This window comes from Dendrobium catenatum, unplaced genomic scaffold, assembly GCF_001605985.2.
Source record: "Dendrobium catenatum unplaced genomic scaffold, ASM160598v2 fragScaff_scaffold_589, whole genome shotgun sequence".
NCBI classification, from domain to species: domain Eukaryota; kingdom Viridiplantae; phylum Streptophyta; class Magnoliopsida; order Asparagales; family Orchidaceae; genus Dendrobium; species Dendrobium catenatum.
This window is the reverse complement of record NW_021319051.1, coordinates 151,722-173,439: the sequence shown is the minus strand read 5'-3', so window position 1 is coordinate 173,439 and position 21,718 is coordinate 151,722. Positions and strand designations below refer to the sequence as shown.

At 35.1% G+C, this 21,718-nt stretch overlaps 1 protein-coding gene across 4 annotated transcripts in view; it reads left to right on the top strand.

Annotated features, from left to right (window-relative positions):
• Positions 1 to 21,718, top strand: part of LOC110099463 (short integuments 2, mitochondrial) — a 79,406-nt gene that overhangs the window by 25,822 nt on the left and 31,866 nt on the right. For 3 of the 4 annotated variants that reach the window (XM_020826629.2, XM_028694891.1, XM_020826620.2), the window contains exons 2-5: positions 2,756 to 2,860; positions 6,077 to 6,154; positions 6,387 to 6,528; positions 6,632 to 6,702. In XM_020826629.2, coding sequence (XP_020682288.1) covers positions 2,756 to 2,860; positions 6,077 to 6,154; positions 6,387 to 6,528; positions 6,632 to 6,702 — 396 coding nt within the window. The remainder of the gene's footprint in view (positions 1 to 2,755; positions 2,861 to 6,076; positions 6,155 to 6,386; positions 6,529 to 6,631; positions 6,703 to 21,718) is intronic. The other variant, XM_020826637.2, reaches the window with a different exon arrangement.

Genomic DNA, 21,718 nt, shown 5'->3' with positions numbered 1-21,718 from the left:
GAAGATATCAAACTTAGCATACACGAGGGATAATGTGTGGCATTTACACTAATTCTTGCAAATGAATGTGGCTAAGATGCAACAAATGCAAACGCCCACGAGCCCTCGTAGGAAGGATATTGCAACATCCTCATAACCAACATCGAGGTACAAGCAAGCTCACTACGAGACCTCAATGCATGTGAATAAAGAATATACTGGACTCTTACAATAGTCCCTACGAGATCGGGTGCATCATACCTGCAAGAATGAAATGCACGGGTGTCCCTCCTACATGCACTATTGAAATCTTCAACACAAACAACAATGCCTGTTGATTGAAGAAGGCAACACTACTACTTAATAGTGAAATACCCGTCCCTACGAACAAGCATAATACATCAAACCAATTGAGATTGGTGAAAGTGGATATGATGCAGAAACAACGGCTCTTCTACCAACACTTCTAGGAGATCGTAGTGGATACAACGATGCCCTGCAAATGAATACTTGTGGATAACAATAGTGGATATATCGTAGGTACGACGAACCACTGTGGGCACAAGTACAAATATCACCTACGACAACGGTGATTAAGATCTTCAAGTACGTCGGGTACAGGGGCAACTCGATGTACGAAAAAGGACACCTCGTAGCAGAATGGAGGAGATGTTTGAACAAATTCGAACTAAATTTCCTGGTGTTCCAAAATTTCTTCTTGATCCTATACTCAGGAGAAAAACAGTTCTGATATCTACAAACACCGGAAATAACAAGTCCACTACATTGAAGATCTTAAATGGAGTCCCTTTCAAGGCAGCGGCCACGGATTTCAAGAAGGATCTCCCCGGTGAATGAGAAAAGGGGAGTCAACATTAAGAATATACTGCCACTGGATCCGCAACACTCGTACTAGCAGACTGAAGGCTTGTATAGGCTCTCAAATGAAATGTTGTGTATTAAAATGATAATTATCTGCACAACTAAAATATTTCAAAATACCCCCTGCACGTGTACCATAATTTGTATACACATAGGTACATTAAAGGGGAAAGTACAATCTCAACCCGCATGGGCCCCAGATAGTGTTATTGGTATACACGCGACGCCTAGGGATGCTGCACAAGTCAGTAAGTGAATTCAGGTTCGAACCTGATCATTCTATACGGATCAATAGGAGTTGATAGGGTTCGAACATTCAAACAAATACACGGTTGTGGCGACCGGTGTATTTATTTTAATACATTCATATTATGCATTCAAGACCTATAATCAAAAGAATTCTCTAAATAAAGATATAAAGCCTACGAAACCCGATCCTCCTAATCAGATAAATAGGAGTAGACATGGTTCGAATCATCGGATAAATATGCGGTCACGAAATTGATCGGAATATTTATTTTGCACATTCATATTAAGCCTTCAAGGCCTTTAACAAATAATATTCACAAACAAAGGCACAAAGCCTACAAAATCCAATCCCCTATCGGCAAGTTGATAGGGTCGACAAGGTTCAATCAACAAAGAGAAATAACCTCATGAACACCCCGATGATGGCCTTGTTGAATGCAAATCTCAACCGGAGGGGTCCATTTCAAATAATCCAAAATGCCACTCCAAGTACCCAAAAATATAAAAATCTCAAAAATCCCAAATATTTAAAATTAAAATTATCCATCCATACTTAAAGCAAAATCCATCCACCTTCTGCAGTAGTTTGTCGAGGTGGACAAATTAAAATTTATTTAAGCTCACTTAGTGCCAAATGCCTAGTCGAAAATATCACTAGGATTCATTCTCAAACAATCTTCTGCCAATAAGGACGTGGTACGTGTCTTCTAATCATCGGTTTTGTCGCCAAATGACATCGCAGAATAAACGGTTATGACCCGGGGTCATCTAAACTGAGTGGTTTTGCCGTCAAATGACACCACAGATACCGGTTATGGGCAGAGCCAATACGTTCCTTAGTGACATAAAATCCTTGAGATATGAATCAATAGGATATGATCGATAGGGCACGAAGCCTTCTGTTAGCTAAGGTGGATTTAAATTTGTCCCTTAGACAAACATTCACCCCAGGTCTACAAGGTCCCCAGGTGACACTTTGGGAGGGGAGTATTGATAGACCGACCAATTTGATTGGGAGGGAATTAGGAAGTTTGCTAATTAAAAGAGAACTATTTAGGAAGATTCTTAATCAAAAGGGAATTATTTATGAAAATTTTTAATTACATTTGGGAGGGATTTATTTAGGGCAAGAGTTCTAATTTGAATTCAAAATCTAAGAGGGAATTATTTAGGGAAAAGGAGTTAAGGGGGAATTTTTTAGCAAAGTTAATTACAATTGGGAGGAAATTAATTATGGAAATAAATTTAATTTGAATTTAAATTTGAGAGGGATTTATTTAGGGAAAGGGCCTGATTTGGGAGGGAATTATGGGAGCCTATTTAAGGCTAACTATGGGGTGATTTCAAATTATGTTTAGTGTTTGCTGAAATTATAAATTCTTAGGTTATTTAGACTCTAGCCGACAGCTAGGGATTTGGTAGAGCCGGATCTTCCTCTAAAATTGAAGATCCAACTGTATCTTGCTATTTTCTTTCATATATCTTGTAATAGAAATAGTTTGGTGTATTTTTCTTCCTAATTTCTTATTGCCGTTCGCTGATTTCGAGGAAAAGTGCATCCACCTCCTATTACATTAGCATTGTTTTTTTGTGTAATATGTTATGAATTAAATTGTTTGAATATTTGTTGTGCTGTTTGTCATAGATTCCTCTATCATCTGCTAATGAGGATCTTCAGCATCTCCTTGTCAGGAAGAGAAGAATTGTTGCTCTAAATAAGAAAGATTTGGCAAATCCCAACGTAATGCATGTAAGTCATATTTCTTGGATTGCAGTTTGTTCATATAAGATTATAATCTATGATAAATGAGGTCATTTTATATTTGTGAGATTTCTACTAGTTTCATGCAACATCAAATATTATTAGCTGCATAATGATGATGGGAAATCACAAAAATATTAGAAAAGATAATAAACAAGGAAAATAAGAAAAAAAAATAAGTAACAATACCTTGACATGCAAGCCTTATATCTGAAAGAGATTATCCCTTGTGGAAGGGTTTTGCATTTCACTCTTGAGTAAGGATCAAAATTCATGATTATATGAAGGAGGGTCTTCACATCCACAATTATAATTTTATTCATGCCATCAAACTATATTACATAACCTAAAACAAATCCATTTATAAATGTCGAAGGAATCACAAATTACTTGCAAATTATTAGTATATCGCCATGAAATTTTTATGAAGTGCTAACAAACAACTTACAAGCTGCTGACAATGAGACTAAAAATTCTTAACAAAATAATGAAAGATATTTAGCCTTAAAAAAGTATTAAATGACTTGAATAGCTTTCAAAATGTGAATTCATAATTTATATGCATATTAATTTACCTAACAAAAAATTCACTACTTCTGAGAGTTCTGTAGTGATTGTGATAATATACCCGAAGTAAACATTATGCACAATTAGTCGAATGATGGATGACACTTCTATGGACTAGAGAAATATATGTTAAAGTATATCAACAAGCTTATCTTGAAGTAGTTGCCGAAGGCATCTTTATTGCCCTGATGTCCTTGAATAAAATCTAAATTCCTTAAAATAAAATTTCTATTTGCTGTTGTATGAATCGTATCAGGCCTTCTTAGGTCTTGATACGGGAGATGGAAAAGAGCTTGTTGGGTTTTCCTTCAATTTTTGTTTTTTTTTTTTCAAAATTTGTTGGTGCTTTCAGGAGCATCGGAAGGTTGTTGGCTTGGATGATGGAGAAATTTCAGTGTTGATTCTCTTTTGGATTTAAAATTGAAGTGGGACTCCTGGAGAAAGTTTTGGATTTAAAATTGAAATGGAAATTAATTAGGTTTTATGGAGTTTTCTTGGAGGGGAAAGAAGAGGGTTAGAGGAGGGTGAAAAAAGCTTAGGTGTAAATAATATTCACATGAATTTCATTTTATTGTTTTGTGAACTTCAATTTCATAGCTTTGTGAGCAGTGATTTCATTTTATGAATGGATATTTACTGTTTTAGATAGGAGAATGACAGAGAGTTGATACATGACGTTTAAGGGCTTCGAGCTTCTGATGCAACTAGAGTGATGCAATTAATGTAGATGAGATAAAAGCAAGGTTGTGAAAACTAGACTGAACATGGTACTGGAAGAAGATGTTCAAGCTTCAATGGCTTAGCTTGGATTGAGCAGGATGATATACTAAATATTAAAATTTTTTAAATATGATTTAAGTGATATAATAATGATGCTATACTAATATAATTATGTAAATATGTAGCTAAAAATAAACATAACTCATATACAAATGATATCTACAATAAAAAAACATAACACATACACAAATAATATGGACAATAATTATACAAAATAGGAATCATGGAAGAGAATCGTTGTGTTTCAATGCAGATGTTTGATAGCTAGTGAGGTAGATGATTGCTGGTGAGGGTGAAGGGCGAGGACGAACAAAGCGCACGTGAGGGTGGGCAGCTGGTTTTGATTTTGGTGATTTGGGGTGTTAGGGTTGTGTAGTTTTGGTATTAAATTAAAGTATTATAAATAAATAAATTTTATATATTTAGTTTTATAGTAAAAATTCTGTACTTGGATTTTCGATCAATGGTGCTCAAGAGTGCATCATTTGAACAAGTTGGTTCTATATAATCGAGGCCAATTCACTGGTACTCCGGTCGTACCGACGGTTCAAGCTGGTTAGACTGATTGATATAACATATGTTTTTAAAGCTACCTTGACTAATGAAATCATCGGTTCACGACTGGCCAATCCAATCTAGTTTTCTAAGATTGCATGAAAGAAATAATTATCTAATCTCTTTTAGGTCGCTTACCTCAAAACGTCAGTTCAATTCAAAATTCATATTATGTAAATATCATCAAAGTAATTGCAAACTTCAAACTTGGAATGCCCACAATTAGACATGACATGGTTAATAAACATGGATTATAGAAAACACACATTGGGTAATGGAACTTTAATTCCACTCCGGCTTTAGGATGTAACAACTGTCAACAATAAAAGAACCACAGGACCCATTTATAACAGTGGAGCCATGCTAAATGAACTCCATATTGTAACATAAGGCCAACACTTCAACACCGCAATCATAGTCCAATCACTTGAACCAAACTTAGTAGAGGTTACCCTGACCAGAGAACAAATTTTATTCTCTTAGGCATCATCATAGGCATGGTCAAAATAACTGGATTTAAAAAATAGAAAATATAATAAAAAATTGAAACTAATTAAACTTGAATTGATCATTCAATTGCTCAGCATTTTTGATGGGCGTAGACTGGTAGATCTCCATCAATAGGATGTGTTGGTGTTTTGGGTAAAACAGAGAAAACAATTGTGAAACTTGATTTCAAAACGATCTTTCATATAGTAGGATCCAAAATCGTAGCTTTTATATCAAATTGATGTAGGATAGTAATTGAAAAAAAATTACAAGGATATTAAAGTAGGAAAAAGTATGAATTTTAAGAAATAATATTCTGATACACACTTCTCTACATTGAAGGATAGATCCCTCTAAGAAAGCGTTCCGGTCTAAAACTTTAATAAAGATATAAGTCCCGAATTTTATAAAGATAAGGGTCTTTCATGTGCATTTATTGAACTAGTATAATAAGAACTTTTCCATGCTTTAAAACCATCTTAGATACCCCATATTAAATCTATTTATAGATGTGAAAAGAATAAAAAATTGCTTAACACATTTCTAATTTATTGATAATTTAGTGTTTATAAACTACTTGATGTTTCTAAAATGTCTTTAGTAAAATAATTAAATAACTATCAGATTCAAAATATATAAAATGGGCCAAATAACCAGAGGACAAAAGAGCAAATCAGAGTTAGGCCCACATCACTAGTGCATAAATTTATCTTGTGGTGCCATGTTTAGTCTTTTAGTTCTCCATGAAACTTGTTATTAAGTGTCCTTTTCTTCTCATATGCATGTACACCACTTTTGGTGTTTATTTGGCAGCATTGGATCGGGCGTTTTGAGTTATTCAAGCAGGATTGCATTTCCATCAATGCGCATAGTAAAAGTTCTGTCAACCAGGTTAGTTTGCTAATTGTGGCACTAAAGTCTGTTAGGTCTACGATTTGTCTGCTTTATGAATGATAAGTATTGAGTTCAATGCAATATGAACTAAAGGATCACTTATGAGAGCTTTTTAGTTATAGAAAAATTTGCTAGCAAAGTTCCATTTCACGTTTTACAAATGCTTCAGGTACTTCATCATTAAAAACTACCATTTATATTCCAGTTCTAATACATGGCTTCTGGATAGCTGCTTTCTCTGGTGGAGCTCAAACTAAGAGAAGTTATCTCCCGAGAACCTACACTTCTAGTTATGGTTGTTGGAGTTCCCAATGTTGGAAAATCTGCTCTTATCAATTCCATCAGTCAGATTGCATCTACTCGTTTCCCTGGTAAAACAATCTACGTCCTTTAAAATTTGCAAGAAGTGCATTGTTTTATTTAATACGTTAATGATATCATCTCATATTTGTTTTTATTTTTGCTTTTTCTTAGCACAGGAGAAGAGCAAGCGTGCTACTGTTGGCCCTTTTCCGGGTGTCACTCAGGATATTGCGGGTTTTAAGGTCAAATTCCTTCCCTTCAATTTTTTTTCATGTTATAAATATTCTGATTGTAGGAATGTTAATTCTTAATATTAATTAGGTGCAATTCGGTTTGTGGCTCCCAAAATTTGACTGTTTATAAAATTAACACCAAACTACTTCAATTTACTGCTGAACATGTTGACTTTGATCGTGAATCCGGAGATCAATCCTACTAAGCAAGGTGAAACGATGAGCAAACAGAGTGACGTCCAAGCGAACCTATCTGTAACGTGTTAAACAAAATTCAAAAATTGCCCAAAATGACATTCAATTGAGAAAGGGAAAACATCGACACATTCGGGACAACTGAAACAACTAAAATTGACACCTTTTTGTTTCATGATGTGGTATTTATCTAATTGTTCATGATAGAAAGAGTTGCTTATATAATTTTGACGAATTAAAACGTGTTAAGCTTGATTATATTTGAAAATTTGGATTATATTCATATTGCAATTTATATGTACTCTTCGTATGATAACTTGTGTCTCACCTTCACCAAGGGTCATAGCATCACATTCAAATCATTGGATTATATTTTCTAACACTTGAAATTTAATACCCTCAAAATATTTAAAATAATGTAAGCATCAACTTCCTCTAAAGGTTAACTTATTCTCATTAAATTATACTTTTAATTCCGATCACTTTGACATATAGAAGTATATTGAAATATTAAATTAGTGTTTTAATATAAAATGAATAATATTTTACTATTCATACAACAACAATAACAACAAGAAGAAGCCTTTGTCCCACTACATGGGGTCGGCTACATGAATTCTTTTTCGCCATTGTCTTGTTAAAAGCCGAATTCTCATTTAAATCTAATAAAGAAAGATAATTTCTAATATTTCCTAACCAAGTCTTTTTAGGTCTACCTCTACCTTTCTTAACATAAGTCAAATCTAAAACCTCAACTTTCCTAACGGAGTCATTGGAAGGCCTCCGTCTAATGTGACCAAATCATCTAAGGCGGCTCTCTCTAATCTTATCTTCCACTGGAGCTACTCCAACATTTTCACGTATATGCTCATTTCACATCCTATCTCTAAGGGTAAAGCCACCTAAGCATCCTCATCTCTGCAACACTTAACTTAGTATTATGCTTCTTTTTTTAATGGCCAACATTCAGCATCATAAAACATTGCAGGTCTCACCACCATCTTATAGAATTTTCCCTTAAGTTTGAGGGTGAATTTTCTATCGCACAACAACCCGATGCATTCTTCCACTTCAACCATCCAACTTGAATTCTGCTAGTAATATCCCCATCTATTTCACCATCACTCTGAACAATAGATCCAAGACATAAAAAACGTGTACTCTTATTAATGACTTGATCGCCCAAAGTCACAATACCCTCACTAGGTCTATTGCTACTAAAATTATACTCAATATATTTAGTTTTTTAGATCTACTCAAGCAAAAACCTTTGGACTCTAAAGTTAACCTCCATAATTCATGTTTACCAACTAAAATAGGAAAATACTTGTTCAAACCACCTTGGGTTTGAACACAAGTAATAGCTCCTGCATACATATCTTTAATGATTTGAATATAAGCATTATTGACTCATTTCTTTTCAAGAACTCTCCATAACACTTCTCTTGGAACTTTATCATATGCTTTCTCTATATCAATAAATATCATATGTAGATCCTCCTTATTCTCTCTATATTTCTCCATCAAACCTCTCAATAAATTTATGGCTTCTATAGTAGACCTACTCGACATGAATCCAAATTGATTTTGAGAAACATTAGTATCACTCCGCAACCTACGTTCCATGACTCGCTCCCATAGTTTTAAAGTATGACACATTAACTTAATTCCTCTATAAGTCGCACACTCTTGTGCATCCCCTTTATTCTTAAAAATAGGAATTAACACACTCATTTTCCACTCATTTGACATCTTTTTAGTCATTAAAACAATATTAAAATGTTTAGTAAGTCAAGAAATTCATTTATCTCCTAAGCATTTCCACACTTCATTTTCTTTAAAGGCTCTCTAACTTCGATTTTTCTAATACGTCGATAAAAGCAAAAATATTTATTTTCATTTTAGGTAATAAGGTCACAAAGGTCAATCGTATTTTCACATTCTTCATTAAAAAGTTTAGCAAAATATCTCATCCACCTTTGTTAAATATTATCTTCTAAGAAAAGCACATTTTGATTTTCATCCTTCATACACTTTATTTGAACTAAATCTTTACTACTCCTATATCTTTGATTGGCTAACTAATACATATATCTTTTTCCCTCATTAGTATTTAATCTATTAAATAAATCATTAAAAGTTAAGCTCTTTGCATCGCAAATAACTTTCTTAGATTTATTACGAGCTTCTTTATAGTTTTACCGATTATTAGAATTTATACGTATAAATCAATTTTTATAACAAATATTCTTATTTTTTATTTTTTCTTGCAGATTTAGATTTCACCGCCAACTATTTTTATTATTAGTAGCTATTCCTTTCGAAACTCTAAGCACATGTTTTGCAATATTCTTATTATCACTAGCCACTTTTTCCCACATAATATTAGCATCCTCGTGCACAGACAATCTTAAGATCTAAAATTTTACTCTAAAAAATACTTTTGTTAATATTCTTTAAATGCCCCCATCTAATCATAGAATATCGTTTTACTTTATTTTTTTTGGTCCCTTTATCTTAAAGTAAAAAACTAATAAACGTTGTTGGGTACATAAATTTTCACTCGGAATAACTTTACAATATTTGCAATCAAAATTATATTGCACCGACATGTCTCTTGAAAGAGATGTGCAGTGTTCGACATGTATACGACACGACACACGTTCGACACTCCTCTGATACGTATCAGACACGCCCAAAACGCGTCCGATTAAAAAAAATTAAATCCAAATTGGACACGCGTGTTCGATACGTATATCATAATTATTTTATGAAAATTTTTAAATATAATTTTTTGTATTTAAAATTTTTACTTATTTAAAATATAAAAATTAAATTTCTTATTTCCTATTCATAATACCAAATCAATCGTCTGTACTTAATACCCCTTTCATCGAATATTCTCATTTTCATTTCTCTTTGGCAGTGAAGATATTTTCATCTCCTAGTTAAATGACTTATTATTTTTAAAAATTACACTTATTTAATTTTTATTCACTATTTTTAAAATATAAAAACTATAATACGGTGTCCGACCCGTGTCCGTGCCCTATGTTTTCAATAATTAACGTGTCCCCGTGTCTGTTTCGTGTCGTATCTATGTCGCCGTGTCCATGTCTGTGCATCATAAAATCTAAATGATCTAATTTTCTTATAAGAAAATAATCAATTTGTGTTTTACTATATCAATTTTTATAAGTAATTAAATGTTAATATCTTTTCTTAAATATAACATTAGGTATTACAAAATCATAAGCTAAAGAAAAATCTAATATGGTCTTATCACTTTCATTTGTTGTTCCAAAACCAAGACCACCATGAATGCTTTTAAAATCATCCAACTCTCTATCATCATGTCCATTTAAATCTCCTTCAATAAAAACTTTCTTCAAGAAATATCTTTCATATTAATTCTTTTAAGTCATTCCAAATTTTTAATTTTGAACCCATATCCAACCTAGCTACTTAAGGAGCATAAACACGTATAATATTAACAATCTTAGCATCAACAATAATCTTTAAAACTATAATTCTATCTCCAATTCTGTTAATTTTTATAACATTATCCTTCAAACTCTTATCTAAAATCATACCTACACCATTTCTAGTACGACTCCTACCCAAATACAATAGTTTATATTCTAAACTATCAATCTCCTTAGCCTACTCTCCAACCCATTTAGTTTCCTGAATGCACAGGAAAAATAAAATGTTACTTTGTAGGAAATTCAGTACGGTAATTAATTGATTTACTGATATCTAATATGTCACTTTGTTTCATTATTTTATTTAATTCACTGTTGCCATCCACTTATATAGGCATGTAATGGTTTGATAGCAGAATCTGTAATCAACGGCTGAGATTATCTTAAGCAATACTAGTGGAATTTCTACTAGTGCTTATTTATATTAGGGTAAAACACTCAACTCAACATTTCATTTTTCACTTAATTTCCCCTCCCATTCCACGACAGTTGCTGGACTTTCCAAAGCAGCAAACGAATTGAAGGGGAGAAGCTGGAAAGGGCTGCTGATGGTGGGAGAGCAAGGGGCTGAAGGAGGCTGGCTGTTGTGTGGGTAAGCTGTGGGTTGAAGTGCTAATTTGCACACGTAATGAAAAATATATCTATAGAAATATGTCGGAATTTGTGTAGGATTCCAAAATCTGAAAGAAACAGTAGTTATCGTCTCAGATTTTATGTTCTGAAATGGTATTTTGTTGAATAGATGCCGAATTCTGGGTTGTGGAAAATAAGTGTAGAAAACCAGTAGGGTGAAGGGTTAAAAATAGCTGGTAGGTGAACTGAAAGCAGTTATGAATGTTAATATATTAACTGAATTCAGTATTTTGGAATTCAAAAGAATTTTTAAACTTTATAGTTGCTGAATTTAAGTTAGAATTCAATTGCTGTTGTTGAATTCAGTGCTGCCGTTGTCGACTGCCACTTTAAGTTTAACTAACCGGGTTGGGTCGTGTCAACCCGGCAATCCGCGTGGGTCGGGTTCGAGTTGAGATAGCCAACCCGTTTACAAAAACGGGTCGGGTTCGGGTTGACCCGTTTAGAATCGGGTCAACTCGTGCTTGACCTGAACCCGACCCGTTGACCCGAATTGACACCCCTAGCAATGGATGTACAACAGGAAAGGGGAAGGAGTCAGTAGGGAAATAGGTGAAAAGGTTGACGGTTCTTTTTGGTGTATATACTTTTTTGGTGTGCATAGAGGTTAAAATGGAAGCTGCACAAAGACTTTTGGGTATGTAAGTAAATTTTAAAGGTTTTAGTAAAGCTCTGTTTCAGGTTCTCCTTCTCTGTTACACTTTAATTTGACTATAGGGGGGGGGGGGTTAAAATGGGGTGTGACATGAAATGTTGGAATTCATGTTCGATAACACACTTTCGAACTTTTAAAAAACTTATTTTAAATATGCACTCTTTCAATTGTTTTGAAATATTGCAAAATGATTTGATTTCTTGAAACTGATTCAATTTGGAGTTGGCTTGATATATGATGCATGCAAATTTACTATATCTTATTTGTGAGGACATGCATCCTAATCTAGAGAAAATTAATATATTAATGATCGAAGCTAGTTTTAAGATACTTAGAGAGTTAATAGTTTTCATCGCTCATTAAGATTTTGCACTCAAAGAAATAACAAAATTATCTCTAACCACTCTCAAATCATGAATGGCAGTGATGACATAAGCAAATCTTATACACCATCAAACAAATTTCAAATTTGAACATAATAGACTGCATATGACAATTACAAGATACATCGTATGAGTGTATTGCAAATGTATTATAATTATAAAATGCATTATGTGATTAAAGTATAAATGTATTATTTATATGCTAATGTATTATGCAAGAACAACATTCAAAGTTTATTTATGCAATAGTAATGAGCAAATATAATGTAAAACCCGAAAACGGCGTTAATAGGTCGTCGCACGCTTTTTAAAGCGCCGCGACGAATTTTAAGTGAGATTTTCAACGTTAACGGAATTCAACAGAAATAATTTAGGAAAATTCCTTGCGAAATTCTGATCGTTTTGATATATAAAACTTGTACCTAATTTTACCTATATTTGGAATTAAAATTTAATGAAGTTTTAAAATACCGATTTTACCCTTTTGTAAATAGAAGGCTAATTTCACTTAAGTGAGGGTATTAAGGTCATTTTGGTTTCCCCTTTCTCCCTAAATGAGCAAACTGAACCCTCCTTCCTCTCATTTCACGTGTGACCGACCGAAATTTAGCGGAACGAGCGGCAAGGGGTGGGCGGCCTAGGCTCGGCATGGGGTGGCTCCGGCGACGATCTTCCGGCGAAAGTTTTAGGTCAAATCGAAGAGGACGATGAGAGAAACACTCTGGTATGGTTATTTTCAAACGAAACTTTCTCGATCTTCAGATTTTTGGAGATAGAAATTCTAGGGTTTTTCTTAAAAATTGTTTTCTCCCAAAACCTCTTTAAGAAACCGTTAAGAAATATTTAGAATATCGTTTTAGCAATAAAAACAAATAGATTTAAGGGAATTTTGGAGAAAGAAAAATTAGGATTTTTCTTAGATTTTGAATTTTGAGAAATCCCATTTACAAATGTTGTTCCTAAAGTTATTAGAAATGTTTTTAAAACATGAAATTAGATTTTTAGAAAATTTTTTGTTTTTGATAATTTCCATAATTATTTTAATCCGAAAATTAACATATAATTATAATTATATGTTAAGGATTTTTTTTAGAGCAATATTCTTGTGAAATGGAAGATTTATGAATTTCCAAAATTTAAGTATTTATTAAATCCGAAAATTTAGGTTTATTTAATTAAAAATTCATTAACTATTTTAAGAAATAGTTAAGGGGAAATGAGAGATCGAAAACTTAAGATTTAGGTTATTCAAAATATATGATGTTGTTTTTGTAAATTTCTTAGGTAGTGATCGTCGAAATTTAAGGTGAAAGAATTTGGTCGAAGCTACGTGTCGTACTTGAATTGAGGTAGGTATTCATACCCCATTTAATTTTATAAGTGTTTAATTTTATTTATGCTTAGAATGCAATTTCATGTATTTATTTTAATGTCAATTATTTTATTTACTGTCAAATGTTTTGATGTTCATGATTTAAAAAAAAAAATACCATACAGTTTCATGCTTTCATTTCATGCATTATTTGAGAAGCAATTAAAGTATATGAATAAATGAAATAAATATGAAAGAAAATTGAGCATGATTCAAAGATTTAAAAGCAATAATAATTTCATGTTGCATGTTGATCCGGAAGTGCCAATAATGGCAAAGGAGTTCTTTCGAGCATTGGTAAAGGAGGCTCATATGAGCCATGGTAAAGGATGGTTCTTATGAATCAATGGTAAAGAAAATGACAAAAAAAATTTGATTGCGTACCTGATCAATACGAATAAGGGTATTTCCGGGACGGGTGATACATTTAGCATAATCATTTTTGCACTTTGCATTGCATATGAATAAGATGAAAGAAATAAATGAAAGAAATCAAATGTTAAAGAAAGGAAAATGCAAGAAAAATTGAAAAGTTTAAGAATTATTACTTGCAAAATGATATGATTCGAATTAGTTCCAATTGTAAAAGTTTTTGTTTTATGCATCTTATGAAATTAATTGAGATATGAATTACCTGCTGAGTGTTGGCTCATTTCTCGTTTGAAAATGTATTTCAGGAGAGAAGTGATGGCTACACGACGACCGTACACTTATCGTCGTAGGGGACCTCAGGATGAAATGTTTCATTTTATGTTTTAAGTTTGAGTCTTTGAGTTTTTTTCTGTCGTTCGTGAGTTTGAATTTTATGTAATGGTGAGAGCTTATATAATGTAATTGATGTTTAAAAAGTTTTTAGTAGTTGTGAGACAATTGAACAGTTTGAAACATTTCAGTTTGATGTCTTTTAGTAGCTCTTTCTTTTAATGTTGGATAACATTTATGTACTGCTGTTAAATTTATAATGAATTTCATTATGCTTTATATGCTCTTTCGTACGACCGACTGTTCCCGCCCCGATATAATCGGGCTAGCCGGGCCGGATCGTGACATATAAATACACTGTACAAATGTAATGAGAATATAAAATACATTGTACATATGTAATGAGAATGCAAAGTATATTATATAAGTGTAGTTGAAGTGCAAAATATATTATACAAAGTTCCTCATATACTCTTATCTTTATGTCAAGCTCCTAAATGCGAGATATCAGAATGCTTTGCAGATTTATTAAAAATGCTCAAACACTCCGATGATAGCTGTGTTGACAGGAAATTTTAATCGGAGAGAGTTATTTAAATTTCAAAATGCCCTCATATTGCGTGATTGTAAGGTCCAGTTTATGGTTGTCTAGAGTATGGTTAGTTGGGCCATGCCTACTTGACTAGTAACATTTATGAAGAAGAAGGTGGCGATCCTCACCATGATTGTGGAGGAGCGAGTAATGGTTGTCAACGAGGGCGAGTTGCTTGTCGTTCTCTATCACATTGTGCACCACAATATTTGTAAGAGTTTTTATGGCAAGGTGGCTGTGGGCTGCACCACTTCATTTTAAGTAAAAGAATTAACTCTCGGACTCGCCTAACATTGTTCTTGGTTTTGTAGAAAATTAGAATGGTGCGAGTTTCCTTATGATTTGGAGACTTTGCTTGCGGTCTTTGAGTCCCCAAAGAAATCCAGCTAAAGAAAGAGGGTTGCGCTCGATGCTTTTGCAGAAGGGGAGGCGCCTCCTCCCAAGAAGATGAGGAAACCCTTTACATGTGGAGGGAGCTCAAAGAGCTCATGGCCAAGGTACAAATCTGTGAGGAGCAGCGATCACCCTTTGCTAAAGAAATTACTATTGATGAGGATGCGAAAGCGGCGAGACTTGAGAAGAAGAAATTGGTAGTTGTTGTAGTCGGAATGGGAAAGCAGCTTGTTAATCCTTCCACTTTTTCATAGTCAGTAAACTATGTGCAAAGTGAAGGTGAGTCGTTCTCCTCAAAGGGTGATGAAGTGGAAGTGGACGATGAAGAGAAAGAGGAAGAAGAAAAGGAACAAGTGCTCAAGTGGTGCTACGACCGGGGCAAATTCTTTTTTAATGAAGGGCTGGAATCATTTCTTAAGCAACTCGATTATGAGGAGGTCAGCTTTTCGCTATGAATGCGTTGGGCCAAGCCTGACAAAACATGTACTTTCTTGCTCGCCTCCAAGTATATCATGTTGGGCAAGTTGAATCCTTGGCGAGGATACACAAGGAGGTCCTGGGGCACCTAGATGACAAGAGTACCGAGAAGCCGGAGTTGGCGAAGAGGATGAGTAAATTGGAGGATGAGCTTGCCATGGTCAGGGACTGTTGACGAATATTTTTGTATCGACTCGACCCCGATCGAGCCTGATTGGGTTCGATCGCACTCGATCAATTCGATCAAGTATCATCGAGACGAAATTATCACAAATTAAACCCCGATTTAATTAAATTAAATCCAATTTAATTTAATTAAAATCAAATCAATCCAAATCAAATCCAATCAAACCCGTCGAGCGTCGTCGAGCCCAATTCGACACAATTCAGAGCCGATTCAAGCTTAATTTCACAAAATTAACTTAATCGGACCCACTCGGACCCAAACCGACCCAAATCGGTTTGAGTCGAGTCCAATTTGGGCTTAATTTCATCCCCAATTGATTGATTTTGGCTAAATCAAATACCTAAATCTGAAATCGAAATGGACGGCTCAGATTTCTTATAGAATTTGCCCTAAAACCCCTCATTTGATGCGTGAGCGGTCTGATCAGTTCATTTGGGCGGCACTACTCGTTCTCTCCAAGAGAGAGGAAAGGAAAGGGAGAGCATTCGGCTCTCCCGTGCTCTGTCCGTCCCAGGCGAAGCAAGGGGGAGAGAGCCTTCGGCTCTCTGTTTTTGTGTCCGTCCCAGACAAAGCGGAGAGGAGAGGGAGCATTCGGCTCCCCTTTTTTTTGTTTGGTGCGGCCCATCCAGATAGAGGGAGCGAGCGACAGGGAGCGAAAGAGCCAGAGGGAGAAAGGCGGAACTGAAGCCCCCCTTGTTCATGCTTCCTTGCGTGCGGAAACCCCATCTGACTCCTCCAGAGCTCTCGACCGAACTTCCTTGAGGTTCGCTCCGTTCCATTCGCTGGATCAACCGAAGCAGTGAGCTGTCGTCCAGCCATTTAGCCGAGCCTCCCAAGGTTCCGCTTCCCTTGGTCATCGAACCACCTGAAGCCATCAAGCTTTAGGTTGGAGACCACGTCCGACCTCAAGGCCCCGACTTCATCTTGGTCGGAGCTTGTGCGGCTTTCTGTGCAAAGGAAGGCTTTCACCTCTTCCTCTCTCAATTCTGGCGAGTTCGTAGCTAGTTGAAAGTTGTTGGAAACTTTCAAACAGCAAAAGAGGGCTTCAAAACTCTCCAAAAAACAGTTTGGAGCCTTCAAATCACCTTGGACAGGGGCGGCAACGACCGGAACACCTTGGACAGCGATCTTCCTCTCTTGAAGTGGCTTGGAGTAACTTTTGGAGCTTGGGTTGGACCTTGGACAGCGATCCGGAGCTTAAATCGGTGCTTGGATAGGAGCGCTAGGACAAACCGGGAGAGGTATAATACTAAAACTTAGGCAAAACCTTAAGGCTCCGTAGCCAACAGCATGTGATTGACGATGCAAAGCCTTAGGTCCCTAGAAACATTGATTTTTGGTCCCTTAAAATCCCTTTGTTGGCTGTCCACTTCGGAAAAAACCGTGGAAATTCAGTGATTTTCATTTGTTAGCTCTCATGTGAGGTTCCGGAGAGGATTTCGAGGCGTGTAGAGGTGTCGGGTTGTTATCCAACACCTCTCAAATATATGTTTGTGCATCATATTGAGTTTGACACCTTTGCCTACATTCAAACCTTAGGGTATGTTACTATTCGTAGCTAAATTGAGTGTGTAGCTCACATACCCTCCCAAATTTCACATTGTGCACATGTACATACTCAACACTGGTGTCATGACAAAATAGACACCAAAATCTAGGAGAACTTTTGCATGCATAATATTAATTACCTCTAGAGTTTTTGTTTAATGCATATATTGAATTTAATTGATTTCGACATTTCTAGTCGTTGTGAGACAGACATTCAAGGGCCTGTGTAGCAAACCTCACAATATTAATGATCAATTAAATTTATGCTTTGCATCACATGAAACTTAGAGTGTGGAGTGACAATCTTGTACTGATTGTTTGTTGAAGCAACCTAAGTATATGAGGATGTTCATAAGCTTGAAACTCATCCAAATTGTGTGCACCCTTCTTTCATGTATGAGTCATGGCAAAAATGACTTACGAGCTGAAAAAAGTGTGCATATGTTGAAGTTTATGAACTCTGGAGAGCTTTTGTGCTTGAATATGAATTTAATCAATTAATGAAAATATCAAATCATTGTGAGGTCTCCCATAAACTTTCCAAAGTCTATGTTGTAGATCCCACAAAATATATTGTTGGTTAAGTTTATGTACGACATTTTACAAACAAATACTTGATTGCTTTCAATGATCAAAATTCCCTAATTTGGATAATCATCTACACATGCATGCACTCCTATGTTCTTCTTACATCATACCAAATTTGATCCTAAACCTCCTAGAAGTCATAAGGATAGATATCTCCTATCCAAGTTTCTAGATCATACCAAAATTGATCTAGAGACCTCTCCAAAGCCTTAGGAAATATTTCTTCCCTCTCCTAATTGAGTCCAAAACACTCTAAAGGACGTAGGAAAATTCCTTTCAAGCATGCATTTTCTCTTTCCATGAGCCCAAAACATTCATGGGGAGATGGAGAATTCCCTTTCGTGCATAAAGCTTGGAGCATTCTCAAAGCTCCAAGTTTTAGATTGCATGAATCATTTGCAACTTAGAACCGACTTCCAAGTTCTTTCATCTCTTTTATTGGAACATAAACCAACAAATATTCCCTTCATGTGTGATATTTTGGAGCCCCTCCAAGGCTCTAAATGCTCTTCCTACATATGAATAATTATAGCATCGAACTAAACTATAAGCTATCCTTCCTTTTGTTAGAAAATAAGACTAACAAACCATTTTCTTCCTTCAACCCCAAAGTTATAGGAAGTTTATCAAATCATTTATTTGTTGGAACACAAACCGATGAGTAATCCTCTAAACATAAGATTCAAATCCTAGTCTTCCTCATTTGCTTAGTCACTAATTAAACAAATGAATGCTCCTCCTTGGATACACAATATCCAAGGAATTCCTTTCAACATGCAATCCAAATGTTGCTTGTTGCTTCTCTCTTCTAGAATTTAAGAGTTGTAGAAAGTCCTCTCATTCTCCTAAACCCAAATTTAGGGGAATGATTATCCCCCTTTGAATACCAAATGTTCAAGGGCACTCTTGAATGTGGAATCTCTAAGTTGCACATTATCTCCTCCTTCTACCAAACAAAAAGTGTAGAAAATCTCTCAATTCACATAGCCTAAATCAAGTGAATGTGTGTCATTTCTTTTGAATACCAAATGCTCAAAGAAATTCCTCTAACTTGCAATCTATAAGTTGCACATGATTTCCCCCTTTCTACAACCCAAAAGTTGTAGGAAAACCATCACATTCTTTTAAAACTCAAAATTAGGAGAATGTACACATCTCTTTTGAGCATCAAATGTTCAAAGGATTTCTATGATTTGCAACCTCTAAGTTACATTTTCCTCTCTTTCCTACAAGCCAAGATTATAGGAGAGCTTCCAAATTCATCTTCATGCTCTCAAACCTATGTTGGAAGAATGAATTCCCCTCTTTGAACTCCAAATGTTCAAAGAGGTTTTAGAAGCTTGCAACCCAAAATTGCACCTTTTCTTCTCCTTTATACAACTCAAAAGTTGTATGAAAGTCTCGTTCACTCAACTCATGTTGAGTGAATCAATCTTATTCCGAATCATCTATTTGTTGAATCAAAATCAATAAGTAGTTTAATCCAAAATCATTTATTTGTTGAACCAAATTCAACAAATAATCCCATATCAAGCAAATGAATCAAAATCTTAATTTTCTTTCATTCTGTTAACCCAAACTAGGTGAATGAGTTCCTCCCCTTGCATATTTGAAAGTCCAAGGAATCTTTTATGTGTGGCTCAAATCTACACATCATTAACCTTTATTTGCCTTATCCAAACTAAGCAAATGAAACCCAACTCCTTGAATACAAAAATTCAAGGAAACATCTTTTTGGTTTGTAGCCTCAAAGCTACTAATCTCCTCTCACTTCTATAGGTTCTAAAGGCTTTAGAAGATGTCATATCCTAGCCCAAAAGCTATAGGTTCCCAACTCTCGTCCAACTCCAAAGTTATAGGAGATTTTCCCTCTCTTTAGCTCCAAAAGCTAGATGGAGTTCTCTTAGATTTAGCCCAAAAGCTAAATGTTGGATTTTTATCTTTCTCCTCTTAGCTCCAAAAGCTAGGGAGAATCTCTTAACATGTAGCCCAAAAACTATATATTAGATACCTTTCTTAGACCCAAAATCTAAGTAATCACTTTCATTCAACCCAAATTGAGTGACATCTCCTATGACATTTAAAATATTAAACCCATAGATGTCCCTTAGGAATTATCCAATCTGTTGAAGTTCATACTATCCTATTGGATGAATTTCACCAAGTCTTAAGTAAAACCCCTTAGGCATGTCTATCTTATCCTGTTAGATAGACACCCCTCTTATCCAAACACTAAGAGAATTCCAAAACACCTAAAAATTACTTAGGTTCCTTTTGATACAATGATTAATCATCTCCACCGAAAGGTGGGATGCCTACATTATTATATCTTAGGATTCATAAGTAACAGAGTTGCCCAAAAGCAAGCAGTGGTTACTTTATGGATTCTTCGTAACCCTCCTAAATATGAAACATTTAAAAAATCAAATAAAATCTTTAAGTCACAAACAACTTAAAATGAAATCACCATTGGATAAAGATTAAACATCTTCATTCCAAAATGAAACCAAACACCCTTAGTGTGACATGATACACAAGCCTCACCCACTTAGGTGCATAGCCCCTTAGACATGCTAGGATTAGGATTTTCTTTTTCTGCTCATGTGTTTGATGGTGTGGTGTGATTGTCTATTGGATTATCTGCGTTATGGGCACTTGCCATTAAGTGGATAGTGTAGAAATATGCTTGTTCTTCTTGCAGGTGGCCATATCTAAAAGAGGGGTGCTCATAAATAATAAATTGCTTGTATGACATGTGCTGCTTAAAACCCCCAAAAGAGGCTAATAGGGTAGAAGCAGATGCTTAGCACTCTATGTGTTAGGCAAATTTTGGATGTAATGTTTTGTTATATATAAACTACTTCTAACTCTATTTTGCAGACTTGAGTATTTTACATTTTTTAAATGTATTTGATAGAAGTAGGATGTAAAACTTATGGGGGTCTGGATCAAAAGAAAGTGAAACAAATGGATGTACCTGTGGAAGGTGATGCCTGAGGTTTACTTGGAAGATACAGCTTCAAGACACCATAAGTAGAGTCTGTAATAATTTGACTTGGTTGTATAATAGTAGGTAATTCAGCTGCCAAACCTGTTTGTAATAACTTGGACTCTGTTTTCATTTCTTGCATTTTATTTATAAATAAAAGCATATTTGATTATTTACCTGATTGTGCAATATAAGTGTTTTTTCCTAGGTTTCTTTCCTTGCTTTTGCTTGGGTGTGGTCTAGACTGTTTGATGCGGTAGGCTCTTAGGACATAAATAAATTTTCTACACATTAAAATGTAAGCAATCTAATAAATCAATTTAGGCTCCATGATTTTCTAACAAATAAGAAAGTCTTGCATGGCTCCCTTCAAGGAGCCAAGTTTTCCAAATTTAAAACAATCATGCATGGCCAAAAATATGTTGCATATAAAAAGCTCTCATTTAAGGACTAGATAATAAAAATCTTTCTTTTATGAGTCAGCATTATGCATACTCACATACATATGCATCTTGGCCTCAAAGCCAAGCTATAAGCCCTACCTTCCAAAATGAAATAGCCTGCCACTCTACATTTGCATTGAGACCAAGATACATGGTTTTAAAAGCGATTAGGAGGGTTTAGCTGGTAGTCCCTTCCAGGTAGGATAGTAAATCCAGAGGTCGGGTAGGCTATGCCTCTTGTGAGGTGTAGTTTGTAAGCCCCTTTGCACTCGTTAGATTTAGGTTCGAGGCACTACCTGTTGGTAGTCCTCATCTTTGTTTTATGGTCCGAGGCATTGGTTGATTCCAAATCACCCTATAAGTCCTCACCTTTCGGGCAATTC